Genomic DNA, 26,028 nt, shown 5'->3' with positions numbered 1-26,028 from the left:
CCGTCATTCCCAGTCACGCCTGAGGCACTGGTGAAGGGACTGGGGGAGGAGAAACCGGGGAAAGCCCGATGCAGACGATCTGGCGGGCGTCGTCAGCCCTCGGGAAATCATTTCCATCTCGTGGCGGGAAGAGATCCCCCGAAGCTGTGGGGTTGCACCTTAGATAACTGGAATCCGGGATGCCTGTCACCCTAGTCAGCTCCGGGAAGCCCTCCTTTCTGCCAGAGTGAGCAACTGAGGCAGTTCCCTCTTCCACGCTTCCCTGCGGGACCTGCCATGGCTTCCTTGCGTTCGAGGCCCTTCCATACCGTGTATCAAGGCTTACGTTCAGGTCTCCGTCGGAGCTGAGTCCCTCTTAGCTCAGTGGTCTGCTGCCTCGTCCCCTGGAGCACAGGTTCCCTTTTCTCTCTCACGAAGAAGCTGTTCCTAGTCAAGAGCTGGCCATTCTCTTCCTGCAGAATGCCATCCTTGAAAGCTAGAGATTCCAGCTCACCAAAGTAGTTTAGATAATGACGTTCACAGAACCGTGAGCTCCTTGAAGCCGAGAGTGAAGAACTCCTCTTAAAGACTATTCCTGCAGAGCAAGACGGGTCCTCTTAATGCTCTCCCAAAAAAGAGATTCCACACCTTTTCACAATGACTTAACAAACCCCACCCAGTGGAACATTCTTCCTAATTTCTCATGTAGAGCAGCTTTACCTACTAAGTCCTGTAGCCAACCTGTTGATCATTTTTCTGGCTGAACTGCAACATCCCCCAGCTGTCTACCTTCTGGGTGTTGGGGTGGGAATCTGGGGTCTGTCCCCCTTCTTTGGATTTTCTGCTTTTCTCCCACTTCCCCCAGCACAGTGGATGTAGGGCAAGGATGTTATGCTGGGAGTGAAGCAAATGATTGTGCAGTTACTGGGAAGAAAGGATTTTGTTGTGAGTCGATTTTTGCCTTCCCAGTACACTATACACACAAGAATCCTAACACAGGAGACTATTACCTTTGGTAGCATTACATAACCATAGATTGATCATTACATCCATCCACACCATTATGAAAACCTATATTCATCAAGCATTGACAGTGCCCAAACCCTTAGGTTCCTGAGCACTTCCCAACATTGCCCCATATACTCAGACCAAGAAAGCAGGTATTATTTTTATCCCCAATATACAGATGAACAGGCAGGTTGTGACAGGTAATGTGGCAGGTGGCAGAGTGAGGATTGACATCTAGGTAAGCCAATTCCATTGCTTTAGTGCCTAAACCCTGGACTTTACAGCACTTGCAGCTTTGACTTCAGCTGGCCCTTCTGCCCTCACCACAGAATTTAACTTGCCTGAAGCAAAAAAACTCATTTTCATGTGGTGAGCAAATCACCTTGAGGTAAGACACTAACCAGCACACTTGACAGAGATGATTACTAATGCTCACAGGAACTCTGAGAACAGTTTTCACTTTGCAGAGAAGTTCACTAGCTCCACTGAGATCACAGAGCAAAGTGGGAGGCAAGGCTGGATAGGGGTTGAGTTGGTGGGCTTTAGACTCAGGTCCCTGGGTTTAGTTATCATCTGCCATTTATTCTCTGTGTGGCCTTTGGTAAGTTAGTTAGCCTCTCTGTGCTTTGGTTTCCTTGCATACAATGTGGGGCTTCATAGGTTATTAGGAGGCTTAAATGAGTTAACACAGATAAACATTTGCTACCATGAATGCCCAGTAAATGTTACCTGCAAAAAGTAACAGAGCCAGAATTTTATTCCAAGTCTCTCTGCCATCAAAAACTACACTTTCCCACTACTAGGAGTGCAGCCATCTCCCAGCTCCCCGCCCCTGCTGAGTAGCTGCATGTAGCCATCTTCCATCCTCATCTCCAGTTGAGCTGGCTGGCAGAGACTGACTGCTCCTGCCAAGCCCCGCCCAAGATGCAGAATGGTAAGTAAATTTACAGGCTGTGTTTGTTTTACACCTTTACATTTTGGGGTGGTTCGTTGTGTGACAATAATAATTGAAATAGAGGGGTAATACATTTATAGACTAAATTTTAGTTCTAATTAATGATCCATAAGCATTACATTTTATAAATTTCAGTTCGGTTTTTTGTAAAGACTTACTTATTTGAGAGAGACAGAGAGGATGTTTGTGACTGGGGCGGTGAGGAGGTGCTGAGGGAGAGACTCTTTAAGCTGACTGACTCCCCGCGGAGCTCAGAGCCTGATGTGTGGCAGGATCCCAGGACCCTGAGATCATGACATGAGCTGAAACCAAGAGTCAGATGCTTAACCGCCTGAGCCACTAATGTGCCCCTAAATAAAATTCCAGTTTTAATGATCTAAGTCAAAGCCCATGACTTCTCTTGATAATGCAGAACCAACAAATTTTCATCAGGAATTTTGGGGAAAGTAATGTAATTCTTAAAAAAAAAAAGATTTTATTTATTTATTTGTCAGACAGAGATCACAAGTAGAGAGGCAGGCAGAGAGAGAGAGAGAGAGGAGGAAGCAGGCTTCCCGCTGAGCAAAGAGCCCAATATGGGGCTCGATCCCAGGACCCTGAGATCATGACCCGAGCCGATGGCAGAGGCTTTAACTCACTGAGCAACCCAGGAGCCCCAGTAATGTAATTCTTTTCAAGGTGAGGCTGCTGTCATTGGTTCAGTCTTTATTTAAAGGAGACAGTTTCTCTCAGATGATGCCTAAAACGGGCATTTTGAAAGAATTCTACTAGTGTCAGCTCCCACAATATTCCAGCATGATAGGGGGCCTCTAAATAGCCAGCAGTGGTCCAGACCTACAGTATTCATGCCTTTATGTAACCCTCTCCCCTTGAGTGTGGCTGGGCCTAGTGACTGGCTTCTGGTGAGTAGAATACAGCAAAAGTCTCGGAATGTCACTTCCTGGTTTAGACTGCAGAAAGACTGTGACTTCTGTCTTGCTTGCCGCCATTCTCCTCTCAGTGCCCTGGCTCTAGTGGAAGCTAGCTGTCATGTGGTGAGTCGTTCTCTAGAGAGGTCCTTGTGGCAAGGAACTAATGTCTCTGACCAACAGCCCCGACCAGCAGCTGACTTGCAGCCTTCTGAGAATCCCTGACCCAGGCGAGCCAGTTAAGCCACCTGTTACAACGGTGATAGAGTAAATACTTACTGTTGTAAGCTGCAAAATTTGGGGGTAATTTGTTACGCAGCAATATATAACTAACATTCATTAACTGAAAAAATTAGGATATCAAACTATAAACAGTTTATTTGGTACAACTTTCCAAGGAGCTACTATGACCATAAATATTAACCTCCCCTAAAATTTTATACATCCTTTGTCCTTGTCGTTCCACCTCTAGAAATTTCTCTTAAGGAAAAGAAAAATCAAGGAATTCTAACAAAGGCATAGTTACAAGGATGTTTAGAACAGAGTTATTTATAATGGCAAGAAATTGGTAGCAGTCCGTATATCTAATAACAGGGGATTGAGTAACTATATCATGGAATTGCTAAGAGAACGGGTTGAAATCCATTAGTGAATCTTAAAAACAAACTGACTTGCTGTCAGCATTTGAAAAAATAAAATGAAATCAATTTGAAAGTATCAGAGGGAAAAAAACAAAAAACAAAACAGACAACAAAAAAGAAAATATCAGAGGAAAGGTAAGTTTTGCTTTATAAGAAATTTCCATTTCATGTTTGTATATGTGTACATTGTGATAGTAAATGAATTCGTTACTCTGAGTCATGGTCCAAACTTTTAAACTCTGTAGTGTCAAAAAAAGATATATATAGGGGCACCTGGGCGGCTGAGTCCCTTAAGCATAGGACTCTTGATTTTGCCTCAGGTCGTGATCTCATGTGGTAGGATTGAGTCCCACATGAGGCTCCATGCTCAGTGGGGAGTCTGCCTGAGATTCTCTCCCTCTCCCTTTGCCTACCCCCACCCCCTGCTCGCATGCACACATTTACACTCTTTCTCTCTCAAATGAATAAATCTTGAAAAGAAAAAGCAATGTACAAAACTACTTAGTGGTACAAAAGGTATGCAAAAGATATTAAATTATCAAACAGCATGCTTATGTTACAAAATAATCTAACTTCATTAAAATTTAAAACAAGCAAAGCTCTATGAAAAATGGAAAATAAATACACCAGACATATCATTTATATTTTTCTTTTTAAATCTATATTTTAAAATTTTCTACAACAAACATGTCTTTTTTAAACTTATTTCCTGAATAATAACAATAATGGTTTTTTTTTAAAGATTATTTATTTATTTATTTGACAGAGAGACATCACAAGTAGGCAGAGAGGCAGGCAGAGAGAGAGAGAGAGGAGGAAGCAGGCTCCCTGCTGAGCAGAGAGCCCGATGAGGGACTCGATCCCAGGACCCTGAGATCATGACCTGAGCCGAAGGCAGCGGTTTAACCCACTGAGCCACCCAGGCGCCCACAATAATGGTTTTTAAAGTTTCCCTAATAACTATATATTATGTATTAGCATTTTCTCAACTATGTTATATACGCATAGAAAAAAGACTGAAAGGAAGTTTGCCAGAGTATCAGTTAGCAGTGGTGGTTTTTATGTGGTGGGACTGGGGAATTTTTAATGTTTTAGAAAACTTAGAAATAAACATGTTTTTCTTTTTTCTTTTTTAAGATTTTATTTATTTATTTGACAGAGATCACAAGTAGGCAGAGAGACAGGCAGAGAGAGGGGGGAAGTAGGCTCCCTGCTCAGCAGAGAGCCTGATGCAGGGCTCGATCCCAGGACCCTGGGATCATGACCCGAGCTGAAGGCAGAGGCTTTAACCCACTGAGCCACCCAGGCACCCCCATGTTTTTCTTTTATAATAAAAAATTAAAAAAATAATTTAAAGTAATCTCTACATCCTACATTGAGCCTTGAACTCATGATCTTGAAATCAAGAGTTGCATGCTCTGCTGACTAAGCCATCCAGGCTCCCCTATAAATAAACATTTTTATTTTATTTTATTTTTTAAAAAGATTTTATTTATTTATTTGACAGAGAGGGATCACAAGTAGATGGAGAGGCAGGCATAGAGAGAGAGAGAGAGAGAGAGAGAGAGAGAAGCAGGCTCCCCGCTGAACAGAGAGCCTGATGTGGGACTCGATCCCAGGCACCTGAGATCATGACCTGAGCCGAAGGCAGCGGCTTAACCCACTGAGCCACCCAGGTGCCCAAATAAACATTTTTAATAAGAGAAGGAAAGAAAGAGGCATTTTTTAAAAGATTTTATTTATTTATTTGACACGGAGAGAGATCACAAGCAGGTAGATAGGCAGGCAGAGAGAGAGGGGGAAGCAGGCTCCCCGCTGAACAGAGAGCCCAATGCGGGGCTCCATCCCAGGACCCTGAGACCATGACCTGAGCTGAAGGCAGAGGCTTAACCCATGAACTACCCAGGCACCCCAAGAAGAGGCATTTTTATTTTTTTTATTTTTAAGATTTTATTTATCTACTTGACAGACAGAGAGAGATCACAAGTAGGCAGAGAGGCAGACAGAGAGAGGGGGATGCAGGCTCCCTGCTGAGCAGAGAGCCCGACGTGGGGTTGGATCCCATGACCCTGGGATCATGACCCAAGCCGAAGGCAGAGGCTTTAACCCACTGAGCCACCCAGGCGCCCCAAGGCATTTTTATTTTTTTAAATTTTTTTATTTTTAAAGATTTTATTTATTTATTTATTTGACAGACAGAGATCACAAGCAGGCAGAGGCAGGCAGAGAGAGAGGAAGGGAAGCAGGCTCCCCGCCGAGCAGAGAGCCTAATGTGGGGCTAGATCCCAGACCCCGGCATCATGACCCAAGCTGAAGGCAGAGGCTTTAACACACCAAGCCACACAGGTGCCCCTAGAAGAGGCATTTTTTTAAAAGATTTTATTTATTGGGGCGCCTGGGTGGCTCAGTGGGTTAAGCCACTGCCTTCGGCTCAGGTCATGATCTCAGGGTCCTGGGATCGAGTCCCGCATCGGGCTCTCTGCTCGGCGGGGAGCCTGCTTCCTCCTTTCTCTCTGCCTGCTTGTCATCTCTCTCTGTCAAATAAATAAATAAAATTAAAAAAAAAAAAAGATTTTATTTATTTATTTGACAGAGAGAGAGAGATCACAAGTAGGCAGAGAGAGGGGGAAGCGGGGTCCCCGCTGAGCAGAGAGCCCAATGTGGGGCCCAATCCCAGGACTCTGGGATCATGACCTGAGCCGAAGGCAGAGGCTTTAATCCACTGAGCCACCCAGGCACCCCTAGAAGAGACATTTTTTAAAAAGATTTTATTTATTTGAGAGAGAGCACACAAGCAGGGGGAGCAGCAGAGGCAAAGGGAGAAGGAGGCCCAAGGAAGCTCCTTGCGGAGCAGGGAGCCCAATGCCAGGGCTCCATCCAGATGTTTAACCGACTGAGCCACCCAGGCGCCCCAAAGAAGACGCATTTAAGAGCAGTGTTGTTCTGATGGTGTCTGCCCATGGCCTATTTTATCCCACCACTGGACCTAGGTCAAGCCAGGGAGCAGGGCAGACAGACACCCTTACCTCTGCCCAGGCCGGCACCCTCTTTGTTTGCCCATCCTGATGTGGCCCTGAGGTCTTGGTGCTTTTTTCTTTCCATGTTATCTCAGGGCATGATTCCCTTATCTTGGGCAAACTAATTGATTAATGGTGACATGCATAGGCCAGTGAGATGTGTATGAGTGCAGAAATGGAAGAATGTTAATAAAGAGCCTAACATATACACAATGGGCGTAACTCATTTGTGTGCCATTGAGGTTCACAGGGGCCATTCTTCATGCTCTTGCAAAATCTCCCCAGCCTTCAGTTTACAGATGAGGAAACAGGCTCACAAAAGCTCCACACGTGAACCTATCTGTGTCCGTGTATGGGCATCTATGAAGTTTGCCTATGTTGTGTCCCCATTCCATTACCAAGTTCTATTAAATAGTACCCCCTAAGTAGTTCTGCACTGTCTCCTTCTCACTACTGACAATACTACCTCCCCCAGTCAAGCCCTACAGCAGTGGTCTCCTAACTGATCTCCTTCAGACTTTCTGTACCCTCTGATTCTCTATTTAACCGGCAGGGTGAGATTTTGAAAATTTAAGTCTGAACGTGTCAGCCTATCCCACCACTGTTGCTCAAGATTTTGCTGTGACTCCCAATGTGCTTAGGAGAGAGACAAAATTCCTTAATGTGGATCACAGGGCCCTGTGTAGATTACCTCCACCCTTTCTGCCTCAAGACTGTGTTTCCCTCCCTTCTCTCTGTTACAGTCCCATTGACCTTTTAATCCTTGTATTCAACATTTCCCTCCTGCCATAGGGCTTTTGCATTTGCTCTGACTTCTGCCAGATCCACTCCTGCTGGTCCCTGTGCCTAGTTAACTCCTATGCATCCTTCAGAACTCAGTTCAAACTGTTACCACTTGCTAGGTCACATTCTCAGTAGACATTCTTAGAGCACCTTTTACCTTTTTTTTTTTTTTTTTCAGATTACTAAATACAGTTGCAGCTTTACATTTCTTTGCTTAGTTGATTAACATTGGTTTATTTTTACACTCCACTGTAAGTTCCATGAAGGTGGGGACAGAGTTTCTTTTGGATTGCCAATCCCCAGGCCTGAGCATAATGTTTGGCCTACTATAGGACCTCCTAAAATCTTTGTTATTAAGTGAATGAGTTAATGAATGAACAAAATCCATTGAGTCTTCCGATCTGGTTCCTTTTCCTGAAAGTGCTCCTGAACTTTTCACAAGACAGGAAACGGAAGACGAGGGAATGAGAATAATAATACCTGCCCCGCACAGAGTGTAATGGTCATCAAAGTAACACCTGAGTCTACAGGCTACATTTGATCATTTATTTATTTATTTATTTATTAAAGAGTCAGTTAGTTTGTTTGTTTATTTATTTATTTATTTAAAAAAGATTTTATTTATTCATTTGACAGAGAGATCACAAGTAGGCAGAGAGGCAGGCAGAGAGAGAGAGAGAGAAGCAGGCTCCCTGCTCAGCAGAGAGCAATGGGGTGCTCTATCCCAGGACCCTGAGATCATGACCCGAGCCAAAGGCAGAGCCTTAACCCATTGAGCCATCCAGGGGCCCCAAAGATTTTATTTATTTATTTGACAGAGACACGACAAGAAAGGGAACACAAGCAGAGGGAGTGGGAGAGGGAGAAGCGGGCTTCCCAGTGGAGCAGGGAAGCCCCATGTGGGGCTTGATCCTAGGACCGTGGGACATTGACCTGAGCAGAAGGCAGACACTGAATGACTGAGGCTACATTTTAGAGGCCTCCCCACTGCTGCTCATTTCCACTCTCTCCCACAGAGGCCCAGGAATGAAACCGCTGCAGAGAAATCCCTCAGCAAGCCTTTGGCAGACAGAACCTCACTAGGAAGGCAGAGAATGAGAAGGCAAAGAAAGGAAGGGAATAGGGGCGCCTGGGTGGCTCAGTCAGTTAAGTGTCTGCCTTTGGCTCAGGTCATGATCTCAGGGTCCTGGGATGGAGCCTGACATCAGGCTCCCTACTCTGTGGGGAGCCTGCTTCTCCCGCTCCCTCTGCCCTGCCGCTCCCCCTGCTTGTGCTCTCTCTGTCAAATAAATAAATAAAATCTTTTTTTTTTTTTAAGATTTTATTTATTTGTTTGACAGACAGAGATCACAAGTAGGCAGAGAGGCAGGCAGAGAGACAGGAATGGAAGCAGGCTCCCTGCTGGGCAGAGAGCCCCATGCGGGGCTCGATCCCAGGACCCTGGGATCATGACCTGAGCCGAAAGCAGAGGCTTTAACCCACTGAGCCACCCAGGTGCCCCAAATAAATAAAATCTTAAAACAAATTTTAAAAAAAAAAAGTGGAGACTGCTTCCCCCTCTCTCTCTGCCTGCCTCTCTGCCTGCTTGTGATCTCTCATCCTCTGTGTCAAATAAATGAATAATTTTTTTTTTTTTTAAAGGAAGGGAATGGATGTCTCTTGAGAAGGAACTCTGTTTTGGACATCATATTTACATATATTAACTCATTTAATCTTCCCCCCAAACCCTATGTGGCAGATGAGAAAATGGACTCAAAGAGGTTGTGGAATGTGAAGGTTATAAAACTTTGCAAAACAGGGTAAAAAGCTGAGTTTGAAACTCAGATCTGTCAGCCTTCCTCCAAAGTCTGGGCTTTTCCAGGCTGCTTTCTTGGGGTGCAGCCCTCAAATATCTCTCCGCCTCTGTTAACTTAGAGCCCCAAAGTTTTTCATCATTAAAGACTTATCTATTAGAGGCACCTGAGTGGCTCAGTCAGTTAAGCGTCTGACTCTTGGTTTTGGCTCATGTCATGAGCTCATAGAGTGTTCACCCTCCCTTTCAAATAAATAAATCTTAAAAAGAAAAAGGCTCAGCGGGGCGCCTGGGTGGCTCAGTGGGTTAAGCTGCTGCCTTCGGCTCGGGTCATGATCTCGGAGTCCTGGGATCGAGTCCCGCATCGGGCTCTCTGCTCAGCGGGGAGTCTGCTTCCTCCTCTCTCTATCTCTGCCTGCCTCTCTGCCTACTTGTGATCTCTCTCTGTCAAATAAATAAATAAAATCTTTAAAAAAAAAAAAAAAAGAAAAAGGCTCATCTGTTGGCTATTATCTAAAGCTCTCTTTCAGGAGTCAGTGTATGATGGTTTAAGTTGATACATTGGAAACAGAAACTCAATATTTTATTTTATTTTTATTTTTATTATTTTTTTTTAAAGATTTTATTTATTTGTCAGAGAGAGGGAGAGAGAGCGAGCACAGGCAGACAGAATGGCAGGCAGAGGCAGAGGGAGAAGCAGGCTCCCTGCTGAGCAAGGAGGCTGATGTGGGACTCCATCCCAGGATGCTGGGATCATGACCCGAGCCGAAGGAAGCTGCCCAACCAACTGAGCCACCCAGGCATCCCTATTTTATTTGATTTTTAAAGATTTTATTTATTTATTTGAGAGAGAGAGAGAAATAGCGCAAGAGAGAGCACAAGCGGTTGGGGAGAGGGAGAAGCAGGCTCCCCACTGAGCTGGGGGCCCCACATGGGGCTCACTCCCAGGACTCCAGGACCATGACCTGAGCCAAAGGCAAACACTTAACTGACTGAGCTACCAGGTACCCTGAAACTCAGCATTTTTTTTTTTAAAGATTTTATTTATTTTATTTGACAGACCGAGATCACAAGTAGGCAGAGAGGCAGGCAGAGAGAGAGAGGAGGAAGCAGGCTCCCCGCTGAGCAGAGGGCCCGATGCGGGACTCGATCCCAGGACCCTGAGATCATGACCTGAGCCGAAGGCAGCGGCTTAACCCACTGAGCCACCCAAGGCACCCCGAAGCTCAGCATTTTAAAGGCAACTACTGCAAGACCTAAAAAGAAATTTAGAAACAAATATTGGAATGTAGAAAGTAAAGGGGGATGACAAAGTTAATTTCCCGTTCTTCATAGGGAGAAGACAAGAGATACTGTCTAGAATGGACAAATATATTATACAAAAGGATAAGTGGTGATTACTGGAGAATTAAAAACAGAAGCTGTTGGTGGGGTTGCATCTGGGGTGTGGGGCTGGGGAGAGCAGAGAAACTTCCATTTTTCATTTGTCCTTCTGAACTGTTTATCTTTTTAAAAAATGACAGTGTTTCTTCTGTAACTTTTGTAAAAAGCTTTTAGAAATTTTTTGTTACAGGGCACCTGGCTAGTGCAGTCAGTTGAGGGTCTGACTCTTGATTTCGACTGGGTGGTGATCTCAAGGTCCTGGGATGGAACCCCGCATCAGGCTCCACAGTCAACGGGGATTCTGTCGATTCTGTCTTCCTTTCCCTCTGCCCCTCCTGCTCAGACTCTCATTCTCTCTCTCTTAAAAAAAAAAAAAAAAATTTGTTAAAAAAGACTGAACAAACATACGCTTCCTTTAGAATGCAAGTACTGTATGTTTAGAGCTATTAGTCTCATTACCAGGGTAAAAGTTAGGTCTGCAGGTTTCCTTTGTGTCAAGAAGGACCTGAGTCGGGGGGGGGAGGGTCATGTGATGATAAACATGGATTCCCAAGCAGTTGCCTCTGGGGAACTTGCATGGGGGACGAGCTTGATTAATTTATCTTTGCAAGCACAGGGCCAGGCTGACAGAGGAGCACCTCTTTCTTTCCATATCCATAAGGCAGCTCACAATCAGACATGCCCAGACACAAGAGGGTCCTGACCTGACGAGGCCCAGAGAGAACGATTCGTCTAACTACCCCTGGTGAGACTTTGCCCCTGCCAGTGCGCCACTCTGAGCAAGAGCACCTACCAGTTGGGGACCCTGCTCCTGCAGGATCCATCTGACTGCAGCTCCTCAGGGCCCAGGTGGATCTAGTCCCAGGAAGATGGGATGCTGAGGGCTCTCAGGTGACTGTGACTCCGGTCCTGTTTCACAACTGGCCATAGAGCACTGATCAGAGCCCTGCACCCCGCAGGACCAGAGCATCTCTTCTTCCTCCCAAGGCATGGCATGTTCTTGACCATTGCTTATCTGAGGTTGAAATCACTTTGGGCTCCAGCAGCTGCAAAAAGCCTGGGGCACAGCTCGGGCATGCCACTCAGTGGCAGCAAGGAGCCAGGAGATGGGCATTCCCAGCACCAGAGAAAGTCCTATTGATCTTTGACCCTCCGCCCTTCCCGGAGCCTTGGCCCTCCCTCTTTCCCCCTTCCTTTCTTCCCTGCTGGCCTCTCCCTCTGTTCAGCTCCTCACTTCCTTGGCACCCCTGCTCTGACTGGCAGTTTTTCCCAGGTCCTGGCTCGCGCCAGTCCTTCTATGCTGTCCTCAAGCCCAGCTTCCTGCACATCTCCCAACCCCGATGGGGAGAACTCGAGTAAGAAAGTCCACTGGACTTCTGGGAGGAGGAGGACGTCATCCACAGACTCAGAATCAAAGTCCCACGCCGACCCCTCCAAAGTGTCCAGGTCCCGGAGACCCAGCCGGCTGACGGTGAAGTACGACCGGGGGCAGCTCCAGCGCTGGCTGGAGATGGAGCAGTGGGTGGACGCGAAAGTTCAGGAGCTCTTCCAGGTGAGAGACACGATGCCGGGGGTGGGGGGAGGACACTGGGTGCCCAGGAGAGAGCCTGCCGGGAGACCGCAGGAGGAGCTGGAGGGCCAATATGAGATGCTCCCATAGAGAGAAAGCGTCTCCCAACTGCTGACGATAGATTCGCAGTCCCGAAATCCGCCTCCCTCTGGTCTGGGCTCTGCCTTGCCTCTAATGCTCTTCAAAAAATCTGTGCCAGGTTGTTTTAATATCCCTGAGACTAAGTTTCCTAATCTATAAAATGAACCTGCCAATGCCTTTTGTATCTTCTTTGTGGGACATTTTGAAGCTCCAGTGAAACAGAAGAGCTATTTTTAATTTTCTGTCTTCCTCTCATCCTCAAAATATCTACAGGTCAAGAGCTGCATTATCTAGCACTCTAGCTATCAGCCATTTGTGGCTATTGGCTTTCAAATTAATAAAATTAAATAAAATGCCAAGTTCAGTCTCTCATTCACACTGGCCACATTTCAAGTGCCCCATAGTCCCACGTGGCTAGTGGCTGCCATCTTGTCAGCACAGATAGAGAAACATTTCCATCCTCTCAAAGTGAACAGCACTGGACTAGAATAAGTCCTCAGCCCTGGCTCTGACTGACTACCCTCAACTCCCCCTGAGGAAAGGTCAGGTCTCTGCCCCTTGTCACGAGACAGTGGCACTTTCTTCCTCAGGTAACTAAAACTCAGGACCCTAGAGTAGTCACCACTGCTGTTTCAACAACGACAGTAACGTTCTTAACACTGAACTCTGTTAGGCACAGTGCCTCGTGTAGGTCCTCCCCACTCCTCCCTCAGGTAGACAGGCTTTACCATGGAGGAAATGGAAGCTTAGAGATGTTGAGTAACAAAGGAGCCCAAGGTCACACGACTAGGAAACCAAGAGACCAGGAGCTGCAGCTGGGGCTCTGCCTATAAAGCCCGGACACTTAGGGGAACAGCTTAGTGGTTCTCCACCCATGAAGTACTTCAGAAAAAACCCGATGACCTGACTGCACCCCAACTGACTATATCTATTAGGGTGGGGCCCAGACACTTGTCTTTTTTTTTTTTAAAAAGATTTTATTTATTTATTTGTCAGAGAGAGTGAGCACAGGCAGACAGAGTGGCAGGCAGAGGGAGAGGGAGAAGCAGGCTCCCTGCCGAGCAGGGAGCCCCATGCGGGACTCGATCCCAGGACGCTGGGATCATGACCTGAGCCGAAGGCAGCTGCTCAACCAACTGAGCCACCCAGGCGTCCCCTTTTTTTTTTTTTTGGCTCCAGTTAATTCTAGTATGTGGCTTGCTGAGAACCACTGCACCAAACCAGCCCAGGAGTCCTCCTCTACATACCCTGGTCTTTCTTTCTCTTCCTTCTTGACTCTGTTTCTTTCTTTTCCTTTTGGGGCAGGGGCTCGTCATTCTTCCAGGTAAGGGCTGTGCTGCGGTTGGGGTGGAGAAGAATGATCCATATAGCCCAGGCTGTCTTGGGAAGCTCACTGGGTCATATGTTGGTGTGGTCCAGGTGTCCACCATGTCCCCTGCATCATCCTGGGCTCCCTCGTGCAGGGGAGGGAGATGCTTTGGAGCTGGGAGCAGGAAACGCACACTTTCTCCACCTGCTTCTGCTCAGCCTCCACTGCCCTTTTATCCTGCAGGCTCCCTCCCTCCCTGGATCAGTTTCAGTTTCAGATTGTTATGCACTTGCATAAAAAGGCTCATATTTCAGACACTTCAGAGCAAATTTTTCTAGGCATCAGAGAAAGATACTAGACAAAGAATTTCGTTTTGTAAGATCAATGGGCAGGGGGAGGGCTGCACAATAATGAGCTCATAACACTGGAAAACAGGATATGTGGGAGGACCACTCCCAGGCAATGACCGAAATAAAATACCTGGCCTGCGGTTGCCATGGCAATTGTCCAAAGGTGCTAGGTGGCAGTTCCTCTCCCAATCCCTGTTGTTTTCAGCAGGAAGCCGCCAAGTGGCTGTGGAAGCCCCAGGTGGCTGGTCATCTTGGGACAGATTGAGGCAACAGTGTGTCCGTCACAGAGTGACCATCATAGAGCCTGTCTCCGTGCAGCGGACTCTCTTCAACATATTCATCTTGGAGAGCACTGTGGGTTCCAGGCTTGCATTACTACTTGTTCACTTTGGTTTAAAGAGATCCAACTTTACTTTGATGGAGGCCCCCCCCCCCCCTTCTCACTGAGTTTAAAAGCTGCTTTGGAGTCTTCAGAGGAACCAAGTCTGGGTTCAACAAAACAGACTTGGGGCCCTAGTGCTCCTATTGTCCAGAGGTGGAGTGTGGATTTGGCTTCTAAGCAAGGCTTTAAACACTCATAAGTTTCTCCTATTTTAAGGAGACTCTTTTTTTTTTTATTTCTAAATTTTATTTTAAAGTATTTTTTTGTTTATTCATTTGACAGAGATCACAAGTAGGCAGAGAGGCAGGCAGAGAGAGAGGGGAAAGCAGGCTCCCCGCTGAGAAGAGAGCCCGATGCAGGGCTCGATCCCAGGACCCTGAGATCATGAGCTGAGCTGAAGGCAGAGGCTTAACCCACTGAGCCATCCAGGCACCCCTATTTTAAGGAGACTTTTGCTCAACAATGCAGCCCCTCCTCAGTTCCTACCCCTAATTTCATGTCTCCTTTAGGACAAGACTTCTTAAAGGATTTGTCTACACTCCCACTTACCTTTCCTTTTCCTATCACTATTCAAACCACCGGAACCTGACTTCTGTTCCCACCATTCTATTGGGAGCTCTTGCCAAGGTCACCAATCACTGTCTTGGGACCAAATATAATGTACACATCAGCACAGTACACTGTTGACCACCCCAGAGTTTTGAAAACATTCCTATAGCTTCTATGACACTATCTTTTTCTGGTGGCAGCTGGCATTTTGATGTAGTCCTTCTGATGCGGTGACATCTTAAGAAACCATCTATTAGACTTCCAACCTTAAAAAAGTATTCTTAACGAATATGTGAATTGATGCTTGTGAGCTCCTTCCTGGGCCTTACTCCACTGCTGGTTCCCATGGCAGAGAGGTCAGGAGGAAGGGCACTGAGGATGGAGTGAAGGTGAGAATGGAGTCAAGTCCGGCAGCATCTGGCAGGAAACCCCTTCATGAAACATCAAGTCACAGGTTTAACACACTTGTTCAGCCCAGCAAGTGTTGTTTGACATTTAGGGAAGGAATATTTGGATCATGATATCAGCCCATATTCTCAACTCCAGAGACTCTCAGTAATATACTACCTTATATCCAAAATACGTGTAGATAATATCACAGGTGGTACGAAAAGGTTTTTTTGGGGGGTCAGACTTGTACTTTTTTAGAGGTAGAATTCTAGTAATTCGAAGGCAGTTTTACTATTCAGCCTCCCCCTCCCCCTCCACGTTCTGGGATTCCAACTGCACATATGTGAGACCACTCAGTATCACACCACAGGTCATCAAGGCTCTGTTCTCTTCTTCCTCCCCAACCTCTCAAGGTTTTTTTCTTTCTGTGTTTCTTTTTTTTTTTTTTTTTTTAAAGATTTTTTTATTTATTTGTTAGAGAGAGAGAGAGAGAGATACAGAGCGCAAGCACAGGCAGACAGATTGGCAGGCTAGAGGCAGAGGGAGAAGCAGGCTCCCTGCCGAGCAAGGAGCCCAATGTGGGACTCGATCCCAGGACGCTGGGATCATGACCTGAGCCGAAGGCAGCCGCTTAACCAACTGAGCCACCCAGGCGTTCCTGTGTTTCTTTTTTTAAAAAGATTTTATTTGTTTGTTTGTTTTGCTAAAGAGAGAGCACAAGTAGGCAGAGTAGCAGGCAGAGGGAGAGAGAGGTAGCCTTCCCACTGAGCAGAGAGCCCTATGTGGGGCTCAGTCCCAGGACCCTGACTGAGATCATGACCTGAGCCAAAGGCAGCCACTTAACCAACTGAGCCACCCGGGCACCTCATCTTTCTGTGTTTCATCTTGGCTAGTTTCTATCACTATATCTTTAGGTTGAACTGATTCTTTTTTTGGCAACGTCCAAATATGCTGTTAACTCCATCCAGTAAATTTTTCATTGAAAATATTTCATCTTTCAGGGCACCTGGTTGGCTCAGTCGGTAGAGCATGTGACTCCTGATCTCCAGGTTGTGAGTTCAAGGCCCACGCTGCATATAGAGATTACTTAAAAATAAAATTTTTACAAAAATATTGTATTTTTCATTCCTGGATATTCCATTTGGCTTTTTTCTCATATATTTCATTTTTCTCATTACTGTGTTTGTCTTTTCCTCATCTGCTAATTCCACCATCTGTCATTTCTGGATCAGTTTCTACTAACTGATTTTTCTCCCCTTTATAGGCCACATTTCCTGCTTCTGGTATGACTAGTGATTTTTGTTTGTATACTGGACATTTTATGAGTTTTATGTTACTGGGTAACTGGTTTTTTTTTCTTCCTTTAAAGCATTGGACCTTGTTCTAATAGGTGGTTTAGTTACTTGTGGCTCAGTTTGATCCTTCTGAAGCTTGTTTTTAAGTTATGTTGAGTCTAGAGTAGCCTTTAACGTAGAGAATAATTTAACCCCCAGTAAGGGCTCTACTGAATTCCTGCATAATCAGTGATGACCATCCACTCTGGCTGGGTGGAGCTTGATTTGCCTCTCAGTCCTGTGTGAGATCTGTTCGTCTCTGGACCTTCGGTGCCTCACACTGCTTGGCCTCTTGAGGATTTACCTTATGAATGTGCATCTTGTGTTCAGGAAAGACTCAAGAGGACCTTTATGCAGATCTCTGGAGGTCTCTTTCTTCGTAACTCCCTCCTCTCCACGGCTGTGTTTAGCAACCTCCAGCCACCTCAACCCTGAGCTCTGATCTCTGTCACATTAATATAGCAAGACCACTGTGCTCTGCTTGAGGCCTCCCTCTCTGCTCTGTGGTCAGGAAATTGCCTCTAGGAATAAGTACAGGTCAGTTACAGAGTTTGCCTTTTCTGTTTCCTTTCTCTCTCAGGTAGCCGTGAAGAACCTGTTGTCTAATGACTAAACACTGTTCATATATTTTTGCCTAGTTTAGTGGTTACTTATGTTGGGAGAATAAATACAGCCTCTGTTACTCCATCATTTCCAGAAATATAAATAATCTGGTTAACTCTTATTCAACTTTTAGGTCTCGGATTAGAAGTTACTTCCTCCAGGAAGTCTTCCTAAACCCTAGGCTTGGTTATGTTCCCCTTCCATGTGTTCTTGAAGTATCTCATCAGAGTGCCTATCACTCTGTATTTTTATTATTTTTGAAAGATTTTGTTTGTTTATTTATTTATTTATTTTTAAAAAGAGTTTATTTATCGGGACGCCTGGGTGGCTCAGTTGGTTGAGCAGCTGCCTTCGGCTCAGGTCATGATCCCAGCGTCCTGGGATCGAGTCCCGCATCGGGCTCCTTGCTCCACAGGGAGCCTGCTTCTCCCTCTGACTCTGCCTTCCACTCTGTCTGCCTGTGCTCGCTCTCGCTCGCTCTCTCTGACAAATAAATAAATAAAATCTTTAAAAAAATAAAATTAAAAAAAAAAGAGTTTATTTATTTATTTGACAGACAGAGATCACACATAGGCAGAGAGGCAGGCAGAGAGAGGAGGAAGCAGGCTCCCTACTGAGCAGAGAGCCTGATGTGGGGCTCGATCCCAGTACCCTGAGATCAAGACCTGAGCCGAAGGCAGAGGCTTTAACCCACTGAGCCACCCAGGTGCCCTGAAAGATTTTATTTATTTGACAGGCAGAGATCACAAGTAGCGGGAGAGGCAGGCAGAGAGAGAGAGAGAGAGAGAAAGAGAGAGAGGAGGAAGCAGGCTCCCTGCCGAGCAGAGAACCGATGTGGGGCTCAATCCCAAGACCGTGAGATCATGACCTGAGCCGAAGGCAGAGGCTTAACCTACTGAGCCACCCAAGCACCCTATCACTCTGTATTATAACTGCCATTTCATTTGTCTGTATCCTTCAGGAGACTGTAAGCTTTTCAAGGGCTTGTGTTTGTCTTGCATTATGGCCTTAGTACTTATTACAATACATGGAGGATAGCATGCACTCAGTAAATATGCATTAAATGAATGAAGGCTGAACCAGATGAGCTAGAAACTAAGAAAGCAAAAAGGAAAGTTGAGAGCTTAGGGTGAAAGAGCTAACTTAGAACCCTAGAACTATTTATTTTAAAAAGCCATGGAAGGACTGAAATTGTTCACCACAGTTACTTGTTGGCAGTTGGAGGAATGAGAGGACAGGTGAGGCTTCTTTTTCTTTTTTCTTTCCTTTTTAAAAAAATCCACTTTCTTGAGTTGTAACTGACAGAGAATAAAATCTGAAGTGTACATTGGGATGCACTTTGCCATACATAACACTACCCCAATCAAGATAAGGAAATTTACATCATCCAAAGAGTTACCCCTAATAACCGTTTTTTTTTTTTTTTAAGGATTTTATTTATTTATTTGAGAGAGATAGTGAAAGAGATCACAAGCAGGGAGAGAGGCAGAGGGAGAAGCAGACTCCCCACTGAGTAGGGAGCCAGCCCTACATGGGACTCGATCCTAGGACCCCGGGATCATGGCCTGAGCCAAAGGCAAAACTGACTAAGCTACCCAGGTTGCTGCTCTCCCAAATAACCTTTAAACAAATTATATACATTAGTTACTTTTTGTATCTATTTCTGTTGTATCTCTACAACTGCCTCTAACATGTGGACCTTTGGAGGATAGGATCTTTGTTTTGTTCACTGAAGTTCCCCAGTTCATGGTACCATGTTAATAGTAGTCAAAAAAGATTTTAAATGATTAAGTAATCAAGAGGAAAAGGTGGAATTATCAAACCTTTAGAAAACGTAAAGGTGAATATCAAATATTTATTCAAATCAGTGTGAGAAGAACTCGCTAAGCATTAAGAGAAGAAGCAGCTGGGGAGGAGGTGGAAAAGGAGCGTCAAGATTTCTTTTCACTGGAAAAGACCATTAGTTACATTCAGCTATAGAAACATGTATTTCCCCAACTCCTTCTCCACACATAAATTGTATTTCCAGGGGCACCTGGGTAGCTCAGGCAGTTAAGCCTTAGATTCTTTTTTTTTTTTTAATTTTATTTATTTATTTGACAGAGAGACAGATCACAAGTAGGCAGAGATAGAGAGGGAAGCAGGCTCCCTGCTGAGCAGAGCCCGACTTGGGACTTGATCCCAGGACCCTGGGATCATGACCTGAGCTGAAGGCAGAGGCTTTAACCCACTGAGCCACCCAGGCGCCCCAAGCCTTAGATTCTTGATTTTGGTTCAGGTCATGATCTTAGGGTTGTGTTGGACTCTGCACTCACCAGGGAGTTTGCTTGAGATTCTGTCTCCCCCTTGCTCCTTCCTCTGCCTGTACTCTCTCTCTCTCAATAAGTAAATAAAGAAATAAATAAACATTTAAAAAATTCTTAAAAACAACAAATGGTATTTCCATCATATGTGAAATGAATGCTAGGGCTAATCTGAATTTTATTTTTATTATTTTTTTAAGATTTTATTTATTTACTTGACAGACAGAGATCTCAAGTAGGCAGAGAGGCAGGCAGAGAGAGAGAAGGGGGAAGCAGGCTCCCCGCTGAGCAGAGAGCCCGATGTGGGGCTCCATGCGGGGCTCGATGCGGACCTCGATCCCAGGACCCTAGTATCATGACCTGAGCTGAAGGCAGAGCTTTAACCCACTGAGCCACCCAGGTGCCCCGCTAATCTGAATTTTTAAAAAAAGACTTCTTGGGGCACATGGGTGGCTCAGTCAGTTATTGGGCATCTGCCTTAAGCTCTTGTCATAGTCCTGGTGTCCTAGGACACCTGTCCCCTGCTTTGGGCTCCCTGCTCCATGGGAAGCCTGCTTCTCCCTCTCCCAGCCCCCACTTGTGTTCCCTCTTTCACTGTCCATCAATTATATAAATAAAATCTTTTAAAAATAATTAAAAATAATAATTAAAGGGGCACTTGCATGGCTCAGTGACCTGGGACCTTCGACTCAGGTCATGATCCCAGGGTCCTGGCATCGAGCCCCACATCGGGCTCTCTGTTCATCGGGGAGTCTGCTTCCCCCCACCTCTCTGCCTACTTGTGGTCTCTGTCAAATAAACAAAAGAAATCTTAAAAAAATAATAAGAAGAATTAAAACAGACTCCTTAGTGAGAAAAAATGAATAACCCATTAGAAAATGAATAAGGCAGCAGTTCTTGAAGCATATTCTGGTGACCCTTTCAGATGGTTCATGGTTATTTTTGTAATAACGCTGAGGTGTCAGTTGCCTTTTTCACTATATTGACATTTGCACTGATACTGCAAAAACAGTGGTGGCCCTTAGCATGAATCCAGAAAGTGGCAGTGGGGCAACTGGCTGTTTCTGTTGGAGGAGCACGCGACTTTTGATCTTGGGGTTGTGCGTTTGAGCCCTACATTGGGTGTATTAAATTGTATTAAATAAATACACTTCAAAATAAGAAGGAAAGTGGCACCCACCTGTACTAATGTTACAGGAATTTTTATTCCCTTAGTGCCCACAGTTCTTGGTCATGGTGCTTCGAAGAATGAAGACAAAGATCGAAGAGTAGTGGGCAATAAGGCAAAGTTTATTGAGCAATAATAGTTCAAAGCTCCCAAACAGGGAGGGGACCCAAGAGGGTTGCTGTTTTGGCATTCAAACCTGGGAGTTTTTATAAGCTCTTTGCAGAACTTTCTGGAACCTCCTGAGTGTGGGGCCTCTGTGGACTGACAGCTGAGGTGTGCCAGTGAGGGCTTTGATCATGCTCCCGTCTACCTATTGGGTTATTGTTCACGTGTTGATGGTCTTTTTGGGCTGACTTTTGGAAACTAATTACCTCAATCGTGACAGTGACAAATGTTTTATGGTTGTTTGGCTTCAGGATGTTTTGCAAATGTCACTTCTGCAGAGGCTGCTAGACAGGATGCTATTGTGGTCTTGTCTAAGTGGTAAAACGGGAGACTAGTGCAGTTCTGTCTTAGCTGTCCGGGCACCCTAATTGTCCAACTAACCCCTAACACTAGTGTCACATTCTTTTTTTTTTTTTTTTTTTTTAAGATTTTATTTATTTGTTAGAGAGAGAGATACAGAGCGCAAGCACAGGCAGACAGAGTGGCAGGCTAGAGGCAGAGGGAGAAGCAGGCTCCCTGCCGAGCAAGGAGCCCGATGTGGGACTCGATCCCAGAACGCTGGGATCATGACCTGAGCCGAAGGCAGCTGCTTAACCAACTGAGCCACCCAGGCGTCCCTAGTGTCACATTCTTTACTACTGTGTCACTTTCACTTAAGAAAATCCTTGACAAATCAGTAAATCACTAAGTTTATTAGAACTTGGCCATTGAATTCACATCTTTTTTTTTAAATAGACTTAATTTTTAGTGCAGTTTTAGATTCACAGGGAAGCTGAGCAGAAAGTACAGAGTTCCTCTATTCCCTGGGCCCCCACATATGCACAGCCTCCCCCACTATCAACATCCCCACTAGAGCAGTACACTGATAAAATCAGTGAAGCTACATTGACACATCAAAATCACCCAAAGTCCATAGCTTATATTAGGGTTCACTTTTGGTATTGTACATTCAAGGGTTTGGACAAATATGTAAGGGCATGTATCTGCCATTGATAGTATCATAAAGAGTGTTTTCTCTGCCCTAAAAATCCTCTGTGCTCCGCCTGTTCATCCCACTTTCCCCCTTAATCCCACTGATCTTTTTACTGTCTTGACAGTTTTGCATTTTCCAGGATGTTGTGTAGTTAGAATCATATAGTATGTATGACTGGCCAATTTCAGATTGGCTTCTTTCACTTATTATGTATGTTTATGGTTCATTTAGGTCTTTTCATGGCTTGACAGCTCGTTTCTTTTAGTGCTGGACAATACTCCATTGTCTGGGATGTGCACAGTTGATTTATCCATTTACCGACTGAGGGACAGATTGGTTTCTTCCAAGTTTTGGCAATTATAAGTAAGCACCTTTTTGTGCAGATATGTTTCCAGCTCACTTGGGGAGATATTAAGGAGTTTGATCACTAGATTAAATAGTAAGAGTGTATTTAGTTTTGTAAGAAACTGCCAAATGTCTTCCAAAGTGGCTGTACTATTTGGCATTACCACCAGTAACAAATGAAGGTTCCTGTCATTCCATATCCTCACCAGCATTCGGATTTGGATTTTTTGCCTATTTGGTAGGTATGTAGTATCTCTCATTGTTGTCTTAATTTGCAATTTCCTAATCAGATAGGATGTTTAACAATTCTTATGCGATTTGCCATCCATCCACATATCTTCTTTGGTGACGTATCTGTTCAGATCTTTGGCCCACTTTTCAGCTGAGTGGTTTCTTTCTTATTGTTGAGTTTCAAGAATTCTTTGTCTTTTTTTTTTTTTCCAAAGATTTTATTTATTTGACACAGAGACAGAGATTGCAAGTAGGCAGAGAGGCAGACAGAGAGAGAGGGGAAAGCAGACTCCCCACTGCACAGAGAGCCTGATGCGGGGCTTGATCCCAGGACCCTGAGATCATGACCTGAGTAAAAGGCAGAGACTTAACCCACTGAGCCACCCAGATGCCCCTCTTTGTCTCTTGAACAATAGTCCTTTATCAGATACATCCTCTGCGAATATTTTCTCCCAGTCTATGGATTGTCATCTCATTTTCTTTTTTTTTTTTTTTAATTTTTAAGGTTTTATTTATTTATTTGACTGAGAGAGAGATCACAAGTAGGCAGAGAGGCAGACAGAGTGGGGCGGGCGGGGGGGTGGGGAAGCAGGCTCCCCACTGAGCAGAGAGCCCGATGCAATGTGGGGCTCAATCCCAGGACCCTGAGATCACGACCTGACCTGCAGGCAGAGGCTTAACCCACTGAGCCACCCAGGCGCCCCTGTCATCTCATTTTCTTAAGCTTCTTTCATTTTTAATTTTATAAACTCTGTATTGATTCAATTATTTCACTGACTGTAATAACTTTTATTTTTTATTTTTTTTTAAGATTTTATTTATTTATTTGACAGAGAGAGATCACAAGTAGACAGAGAGGCAGGCAGAGAGAGACAGAGGGAAGCAGGCTCCCTGCTGAGCAGAGAGCCCGATGCGGGACTCGATCCCAGGACTCTGAGATCATGACCTGAGCCGAAGGCAGCGGCTTAACCCACTGAGCCACCCAGGTGCCCTGTAATAACTTTTAAAGATCGCTTTATTGAGATAGGATTCACAGGCCATACAGTTCACCCACTGAAAGTGTGTACTTCCAATAGTTTTAAGTTATCTTCAGGATTATGCAACCACAGTTGAATTTTGGGACATTTTATCACCCCAGAAAGAAACCCTGTACCAATTAGCAGTCACACTTCCTTCCTTACCATCACCACTCCCAGACCAGGGCAACCACTAATCTACTTTGTGTCTCCATGGATTTACCTATTCTGGACATTTCATACAAATTATGTCCATATAACATATGGACTTTTGTAACTGGCTACTTTCACTAACAAAATGTTTTCAAGATTCATCTATGTTGTAGCATGAATCCATGCTTTGTTCCTTTTATTGCTGAGTAACTTTGTATGGCTACATGATGTTTTATTTATCTATTCATTGGTTGATGGAGATATGTGTTGTTTTCACCTTTTGGCTATTATGAATAACAGTGCTATGAATATTCATGTGCAGACATTTGTGTGGACAAGTCCTTTCTCTCAGGGGTAGATCTAGGAATGGGATTGCCGGGTCAGATGATAACTCTATATTTAACATTTTAAAGAGCTGCCAAACTGTTTTCCAAGACTGTTGTACTATTTTATATCCTTACCAATGATATGCTAACTTTTGAAATTAAACAGGTGTTTTTATTTTTTTCTAATTTTTTAAATTTTTAATTTTTTAAAAAGATTTTATTTATTTATTTGACAGAGAGAGAGATCACAAGCAGGCAGAGAGGCAGGCAGAGAGGAGGAAGCAGGCTCCCTGCTGAGCAGAGAGCCCGATGTGGGGCTCGATCCCAGGACCTGCGATCATGACCTAAGCTGAAGGCAGAGGCTTAACCCACTGAGCCACCCAGGCGCCCCTAAACAGGCATTTTTAAAATATTTTATTTATTTGAGAGAGAGAGAGAAAAAAAATGCATAGAGGGAGAGTGATAGCCAGAAGCAGACTCCCTGTCAAGCAGAGCCCAATGTGGGACTCGATCCCAGGACCCTGAGATCATGACCTGAGCTAAAGGCGGATGCTTAACTTACTGAGCCACCCAGGTGCCCAAAAGGCACTCTTTTTAAAGAACCCTAGCTCTGTTTCAGATGGAAGATAGTAAGACCTCAGTAAGTGCTGAATGGAAGAATGAATGGGTGGTTTGAGAAAGGTGAGGAAATGGACTGAAAGTGGGAAGCAGGGTAGGAGATGGAAGAACCCCTGACAGTGACTTTACTCCAGCACCAGCTGGCCAGGCCCCTCTGAACTCCGTGTGATTCCCAAACAGGATCAACCCACTCCTTCTGAGCCTGAGATTGACCTGGAGGCTCTCTTGGAACTATCCACAGAGGAACAGAAGACTCACTTGGAGGTAGAAAGTGGGGCTGTGCTTAGAGTGGGAGGAACCCAGGAAGCCAGGTTTTGCATTCTTGAGTGGCGTGGGGAGAACCAGTTCAGAGGGGAGGATTCCTGGGAGGGCTGAGTGGAGGCCTGTGGGAAAGTGCTATGGTTGGGGACCCACTCTTTGCTCTCTTCCACCCAGGCTATTCTCCGAAACTGCCCCCGCCCCACAGAGGTAAGGGATGTTCTGCAGGTCTGGGTAAGAGGGACCCAGAGGGGAGGCAGCTAATGAAGAGGACTGTTTGAGAGCCCTATGTCCTTTTCCTCTTCCCCAGCTCTGGAGACCCCCTCTGGGGTCAGGGGAGATTATGGAGGGCAGTGTGTTGGGTGGGTGTGACCCCATGCTTTGATCTTAACCCTGTTTCTCTCTCAGCCTTTTATCTCTGAGCTGCTCAGTGAACTCAAGAAACTCCGGAGACTCAGTCGGCCTCAGAAATAAGCCTTGTGAGACTACCTTCAGCAGCCTCAGCATGCCAGGCTGTCCCTGAACCTTTGAATCCTGGGCTGATAGGACACAGGTGATAGCTCCATGGAACACAGACAAGGAACGTGGAAGATGAGGAGAGACATTTGGATATTCCTAGTGTATCTGCAGTCATAGCTGGGCTTTCTGGAAGCCATTCATGGCTGTTGCCTGGTACTCTCCTTGGCAGCCAAGTGGATAAAACCTTTGGGAGTGTCAGCTGAATGAAGTGTGCAGCATATCTTTCCTGAGGGGCGGGGAGGGGAGGGTAAAGTGACATACCAGAGGGCCAGCATCCTGAGCCACCAGGCTCTATCCACACCTCCTCCGTCCATCTACCCAAGTTGGCCTTGAGCATTCAGAGAAGATCACAGTTCTGCTTTAGAGCCCGTGATCTAGCAAGGCCTGGAGGCCAAAGAGGGCACAAGACTAGGACACACACACATCCTGCATCACTGACAACAGGAGCCCAAGTGGCAAAGACTAGTTCTGAATCCCAGAGGAGAGGTAACAGGTAAAACCTAGTGGGGGGTCTGGGGACATCAGGGAAGGCTTAACCTTCCTGTCCCCCTAAATGAGTCAGGAGGCATCAGGTTGAGGACTATCTTGAGCGGGCTCCAGCCAGCAGCAGAAAGAGAAAAAGCAGGAATTAAGCAGACAGGTATAAAGAGTTACAGGCTGAGAGGCCAGGAGTCAGCTCAAGAGCATGTTGCTGGAAAGCTACTGGGTCTGAATGGCTGGCAGGTTGGGACAGGAGCCCGGGGAGGTGGCATCATTTGGAAGTAAGGCAGAAAGCAAGGTAGGCATTCAATGTCTGTGCCTGCACCACCTGAGTATGAGGGAGGCTGAGGAATCCAAGATGGTGGAGCCTGGGGGCTACTCTGGGGTGCCCAGAGCAAGATGCACAGTTCAGATCAGTTGAACGAGTATCCATTGCCTA

General features: G+C 45.4%; 1 protein-coding gene across 2 annotated transcripts; it reads left to right on the top strand.

The window, feature by feature from the left end:
- Positions 1-583: 583 nt before the first annotated feature.
- PPP1R14D (protein phosphatase 1 regulatory inhibitor subunit 14D) lies at positions 584-25,313 on the top strand. Of its 2 annotated transcripts, XM_032343319.1 has the most exons (7): positions 584-1,375; positions 1,791-1,921; positions 11,083-11,211; positions 11,740-12,018; positions 24,513-24,596; positions 24,768-24,800; positions 24,999-25,313. In XM_032343319.1, the coding sequence occupies exons 4-7, from the start codon at positions 11,764-11,766 to the stop codon at positions 25,062-25,064; spliced, it is 438 nt and encodes a 145-aa protein (XP_032199210.1). In that variant the 5' UTR covers positions 584-1,375; positions 1,791-1,921; positions 11,083-11,211; positions 11,740-11,763; the 3' UTR covers positions 25,065-25,313. The 2 variants fall into 2 exon arrangements, with proteins under 2 accessions (XP_032199210.1, XP_032199209.1); XM_032343318.1 differs by lacking the exon at positions 11,083-11,211.
- The last annotated feature ends 715 nt before the right edge of the window (positions 25,314-26,028 follow it).

The sequence above is a fragment of the Mustela erminea genome, chromosome 5, assembly GCF_009829155.1.
Source record: "Mustela erminea isolate mMusErm1 chromosome 5, mMusErm1.Pri, whole genome shotgun sequence".
NCBI lineage: Eukaryota > Metazoa > Chordata > Mammalia > Carnivora > Mustelidae > Mustela > Mustela erminea.
The sequence above is the reverse complement of the archived record's forward strand: the minus strand, read 5'-3'. Positions and strand labels throughout refer to the sequence as shown.

Excerpts from the sequence above, each read along its gene's own strand:
- PPP1R14D (XM_032343318.1), top strand. Across the intron at positions 12,019-24,512 it reads AAGTTCAGGAGCTCTTCCAG|GATCAACCCACTCCTTCTGA; the intron begins GTGAGAGACACG and ends ATTCCCAAACAG. Across the intron at positions 24,801-24,998 it reads ACTGCCCCCGCCCCACAGAG|CCTTTTATCTCTGAGCTGCT; the intron begins GTAAGGGATGTT and ends TTTCTCTCTCAG.